This window comes from Megascapheus bottae, chromosome 19 (genome assembly GCF_031878675.1).
Source record: "Megascapheus bottae isolate mThoBot1 chromosome 19, mThoBot2.hap1, whole genome shotgun sequence".
Lineage (NCBI taxonomy): Eukaryota > Metazoa > Chordata > Mammalia > Rodentia > Geomyidae > Megascapheus > Megascapheus bottae.
Window position 1 is genome coordinate 27,860,351 of NC_143527.1, and position 6,000 is coordinate 27,866,350.

At 46.5% G+C, this 6,000-nt stretch overlaps 1 protein-coding gene across 4 annotated transcripts in view; it reads right to left on the reverse strand.

Annotated features, from left to right (window-relative positions):
* The window catches only part of Mapre2 (microtubule associated protein RP/EB family member 2), a 129,925-nt gene extending 124,208 nt beyond the window's left edge, over positions 1-5,717 (reverse strand). The window contains exon 1 of one of the 4 annotated variants that reach the window (XM_090353256.1): positions 5,702-5,717. Coding sequence is in view for 1 of the 4 variants with exons in the window: in XM_090353253.1 (XP_090209379.1) it covers positions 4,243-4,266 (24 nt within the window). In the remaining 3 variants the exon portion in view is untranslated. Of the gene's footprint in view, positions 1-2,446; positions 2,463-4,242; positions 4,320-5,047; positions 5,064-5,701 lie in introns of those variants that run through there. The other 3 variants (XM_090353255.1, XM_090353253.1, XM_090353254.1) reach the window with 3 other exon arrangements.
* Positions 5,718-6,000: the final 283 nt, after the last annotated feature.

The window sequence follows — 6,000 nt, forward strand, 5'->3', positions numbered from 1 at the left end:
GGCAAGCACTACCACTGAGCTATGACTACTTCCTGCCCAAACTGTACATCTTAAGGGACTTCTAGATGATGCTCATAGAACTGTGGGAACATGATGCATTTGGGTAGCAAAGCAGAGTTGATCCACTTGGACTTGCTCTTGGATACATAACACACCTTGGGGATGGTTGATGTGGTTTTATGTTTTCCTCACTTGAAGAAACGATGTACCTATTAAAGCATCTATTCTACTAAAAGGTCTGTGGGGAAAAAAACACAGAAAAAACCTTCAAAAATATCTTACAAAATGAAAAGGTTGCTAATTTTCCAGTTCTAGCCCTGTTTTCTATTGTCCTTTAAAATTAAACAAATTGCACAGAAAACTTTAACTTAAAACACAAATGCTTTCATTTTTTTCCCCAGAAAGCAAAGTCAGCTCAGAAATTTTATTTTGGATACATAAATTCAAATTTCATATCATTTTCAAAGATCCTTAGTTTTCTTCAAGATTTTTTGTTATTAAACGTAAATCATTGTGCTTGTGTGTGTGTGTGTGTGTGTGTGTGTGTGAGAGAGAGAGAGAGAGAGAGAGAGAGAGAGAGAGAGAGAGAGAGAGAGAGAAGAGAGAGAGAGACAGAGAGAGAGAGACAGATGGACAGAGACAGAGACATTCACACACACACTTGGGTTTAAACTCAGGGTTTTATACTTGCTAGGCAGGCCTTCAACCACCAGTCTCCAGTCATTTTTGAGAAGGGTTTTGTATCCAAATTTTTAATACTTCTCAAATGTTACAAATTTAGAGCAAAAGAAAAAAGACAACTATGTTGGTTTAGAAGTACTCTAAGTTTTATGGTTATCCCAAATTAAGAAGAGTACATTTCTTTTAATATTTTATGGTGCTGCCTTTTGAACACAGGGCCTGATGCATGCTAGTCAAATGCCTTAAAACAGACCCCTCAGATCTTTAAAAGTCTCAGTTATTCTTTATGTGAATTATTCTTGTGGCTCTAGTGGATAAATACTGCAAAGACTAGGAATTGCTTTGAGAGAGACATTCAAGTATATATTGGAGGACTTCTGAGTGAAGATGTTGTGTAGGGAATTTAAACTTCACTGGATGCTAGGAATATCCTGAAAGGGTCCTAAAAATAAGACTGTTTATGCTTCTATGACTTAGGAAAGATTTAAAATACTACTTTGGTTATTTAAATAACAAGGTAAACAAGGCTCAGATTGTCTGGGGTTGATGTAGTAGCTAGGTGAAAGATCAAGTCAGCTAGAACAGGATGGGAGCAGAGAAGACCTGACCTTGCTCAGCCTGAGTCTCTAGGCAATACTCTGTCAGACCTCTACGACATAACAGACACTGGAAAAGTCAACAACCCAGTGTTCTGGCTGTGGCACTGCTACTTCGGAGGTTCTTAAAAATTTCTGGATATACTTGTGCTATTTGGATTATTGGAATATTATTTTCCCAGCATGTTTGGGACTAGAAATGTGAATAAGACTAAAGAGTTCTATAGATTTCCAGTAATGAGAATGAGTGATTCTCATTTGTTCTCAGATATTTCTAAAACTGAGGGGACACTTCTTCCCACCAATCCCTTCAAGTATGCCTGTAAAAATTCCAGAGCCAGGCTCATACCATCATCTGATAAAAAAAATAAAATTAAAAAAAAAACATTTATCCTGCTAGTCCTTTTTTTTCTAGACTACATTTCAGCCTTTCAATGCCTTACATTTCCCAAAATGGGGTCAAAATTTTAGAAGAACATCCCAGTCTCCTTGTATTTTTTCTTTTCAAAACATATACTTGATTTTGCCCTTTGGATTTTTTTTGGCCAGTCCTGGGGCTTGAACTCAGGGCCTAGGCACTGTCCTTGAGCTTTTTCAAGGCTAACACTCTACCGTTACAGCCACAGCACTACTGCCTGCTTTTTCTGGGCATCTGTTCCCAAGGAATTGAATCCAGAACTTTGTTCATGCTAGATAAACACTGTACCATTAGGCCACACTCTGGAAATTTTTATTACTATTTATTTTTGGTGTGGTCTGCCAAAATACACACCCAACTTCCTACTTTTAAATATGCTGGATATTGCAGTATATTTGGCTTATTTATTATTTTATTTACTGTGGTCCTGGGAATTAAACCCAGGGTCTTGTACATTCCAGGTAAGTGTTTTACCATTGTGCTAAACTGAAAAATCCCACATGCACCATTTTAAATCATTGTTCATAGATGACAATAAAAGCAGTTTAACTATTAACCTATTTTGAAATAACTCCTAGATTAAAGAATTCCTTAAGCCATTTGCATAGAGAAGAGCTTTTGTATATTGAGGGGTAGGAAAATAAATTTGTATGAGGTGAATCTTTGAAAGAGTATGGTTAAGCATTATAATAGTTATGTTCAAAATGCTAAGGTTCTTGATGAGAAGGTGAAATGTAATCAAACAAATTACCTATGGTATTTCAGTACTTCAGAATTATAACAGCTGAATGTTGGCTTCTGCATACCCAGAAGGTCTGCCAATAAAAAAAAGGAATGTACTTAAGAGGCTTTGTCTTCCCATGTTCTCCCTACCTTCGGATAAACTTCAGTACAAATGAGTAATATTTATGACTTCAGGGGTCTTGTGCACTGTATTATGAGGGCTGTAGGCACAAAGGCCTTTAGGAGATAGCAGGACTACAGGGTAAGGTAAATGCTGCAGTTACAGGTACAGAACAATCACTGGCCATACTGAGAGCTCGTTAAATGCCACAAACTGTTCATCTCCTTAAAGAAATGGAAGGTGGAAAAGACAGCATTTGGGCAATGGTAGGCCAGGGTGATGGTGACATAAAGTACAATGAAATGAGGAAGTGGTACAGAAACTGAAAGTAATAGCAACAAAAATAGAAAAACAGTAAATATACTCAACTGTGTGCATCTGGAAATGAGTTGCCTTACAGTCAATCCTTCGTGTATGAATATATATATACATATATCTATAAAACCTTTAGAAAATAGCAAATAACTTCATATGACATGAGAAAGGGTATCAATATATGTGAAGTAATGCACCTTCTATCTGGCAAATATAATGTAACCCTTCTATTAATTACAATAAAAATATATGAAAAAAATTCATATGCGATGTTATATGAATCCATTTCTATTTAAATAGATCTTTTAACTCATCTGTATCAGCAAGCAGTATTTGGCTTTCTTTGTATACAAAATATATGCATCGCAAATTCCTTCACTCTGCTTCACAAAAGGGAACCCAAATCAGCTTAGACTTTTCTCAGGAGTTTTGTTAGGTATGCTTCTCACCATGAAAATTCCAAGGCAGTCTAGTTGGCTTGTTTCTCTTCTAACAGCAGCAAGCATCATAGGAAATAGGTAAAAAGGAGTGTGGAAAAGGAGCAGTTCTTCCAAGCAAACAGATCGTGAGTAGACATTAAAATGTGCTTTCAAAAGAGTGGTGTCTGTGTGTGTCAATAAGCTACTTGGTATTACTTCCTATTCACAGGGCTTGGTTTGGAGTGCAGCCTGCTGACTCACCAGGCTGCTCCAAGTTTGCTTCTGCTGGGTTTCCCTGCTGCCTGCTAAACATGAATCAGCAGCAGGGATAAAGTTTCTATGTCTCCCTTAACAACAGTGCTGAAGTCAAGATGAGATGGGGAACTTCCCAGGCTTTAGGCAGGGAAGGGGAAGAAAGGGGTTAGGTGTCACCACCAGCCAGGCTACCAGAGGACAGTTCAGCCCCATGCTCAGGCTATTAGTCATTAATTAGCACATCCCAGTTTCAGTGTCGTTTTGTTCACCCACTCAAGTAGTTATCTTGTCCAGCAACGCCTGTTGCTGGGGCCACTAAACTCTTCCTTTGGAACAATGGAATTAGCTGCAGCCATCCCCCCTTTTTATTTATGTACTTATTTTAAATCAATGGTTAGTTGTCACCATACCTCCCCCAACTCCAAGCAACAACCTGATTCAAATGTTTTGGGGTATGAAGTAGATCGCAGGAGTTTCCTGATCTTCCCATGGGGAAAGCTTTCCCCGTGCATGGAAAACTTACTCAGTAAGCTTTCCAAGTTAGTAGGTCCCCGACATAGACGCACAGTCTTAAATGATGTCAGAAAAGAATGACAAGCGAGGGAAAGGAGCGTTTCCAGGAAGACTCTCAAGCAAGGCCCATTCCTCCCTCCTCTTGGAAAAAAACAAAAACCAAAACCTTAGCCACACATAGGAATAATATCCTCTGGTTACCTTCTGATCTCGGATTTGTTTCATCCTGTAATGTTCTGCCAAGTTGTGCGCCGCGGATCCTTTGAGATGACAAGTGCGGCTTGGACCTCAGTTGAGAGAGGACTACACGCTTGACCTACACACCCAGAACCTCCGCCCGCAGCCAGCCCGGCCCCGGGGCAGATACTATGCTAATTACGAAAGTGCTTCCGACTCGGTGAGCCGGGGCGGTGCGAATCTGAACACTTTTAACCCTTGGTTTTACACAGTCTGCACAGTGGTGCAATTAGTGGCCACTTCTCCCCCCCCCTTTTCGTTTGGTGGGGGGAAGAGGCCCGAATGGGCATGGGTGGTGAACGCAGGAGACTGGGTAGGTGGGTGGCATCTGTGTGTGGGGGGGTGGGGGGGTCAGGCTGGGGTTCCCGAGCGCGGAGGTGAAGGGAGGCGAACCTTCACAATATTAATTACTTTCCGCGCAGCTGGGCCGGCGAGGACTAGCAGGAAGGGACGAGAGGTTAAGACAAAGACTCCTCCGCATCAAATGGCTGCAAAGCCCCCTTCCTCCGATGTTGCAGCTCCGCCCTAGGCACTGGATTAGCAAAGTGACTCAAAAACCAAGGTCAAACTCGACCTTTCGCGCAGCTGGAAGTCTCCAGGTTGGAGGGGGGGGTGCAGTTGAGGGCCCACCACCCCTCCTTTGGGCCTTTGTGGGACTTGTAGCTTGGCTCCACCCGGGAAAGGCGAGATCAAAGAATCCCTCCAAACCCTGGGAAGAGTTGCCGGGAAGCCTTCGCCCCGAGCGCAGCGTGCTCCCCGCAGCACCCACCTGCGTGCTCACTAACGATCCGCTCCCACTCCTGTCCACCAGCCTCCAGGGGCGGCCCTGGGTTCGCAGGAGGGAGGGAAGCAGAGGGGGTGTCAGGAGAACCCCGAGTTGCAGGAGATGCCCCGCGCGTCACACACTTCCTGGTCCGCCCCAAGCGCACAACTCGTGCGCCCGGGGCTGCAGCCCCGCCGGTGCCCCCGCTCTCCCGCGCACCTTCCAGGCGCCTTCCCTTCCTCCCGGACCCCAAGACCTTCCCATCTTCTGGGGAGCCTCCGCGTTCACCTCAGCCGGTTCCACTTGCCTACTGCCAGCGTGGCAACCCCAACTCCCTCCCCTACCCCGGGGTGCGCGGCGCCGGGGTTCCTAGGGAGAGGGCTGCATGCGGGAGCGCGGCGGGGTGCACATCGAGTAGGCGGAGGGTGTGGGCGCGGGAGGGGGGGATCGGCGGGGATGCCCAACCCCCCGTAACTTCTGGTTGGACTAGAGAGGATCCCGCCCCCCTCCCCAACCTTGTTCGGTTAGCTTTGTGACCCGCAGTCTGCAATCCTGGTGGCGGGAGAGGTGCCAGCCGGACGCGGGGCCCCGGAGGGACCCAGCCTGGGAAGGGTGTGGGGGTGCGCCCGGGCGGGACCGCTTTCCAAGCACTTGGCTCACCTGCTCCGGCGCGCGCGAGTCGGCGGCTCGGCTGACAGCTGGGGGCTTTGTTTTCTCCACCCACTCGCCGGCCGCGCTCCGCCCCCGAGGGCGCGAGTGACGCGCCGCCCGCCCCCGTCCCCGCCGCGCCGCCCACCCCCTCCCCTCCACGCCCGCCTTTCCCTCCCAGGAGCCGGCCGGGCGCCGCCTCCTCCCGAGGCGGGGCTGGGGGCGCAGGTGGAGACCCCAGCCGGGGGTGGTGGCGGAGGGTGGGGGGAGAGTGGCCGCGCCCAGGTGACTCGCAGGGGATCCACTGATTC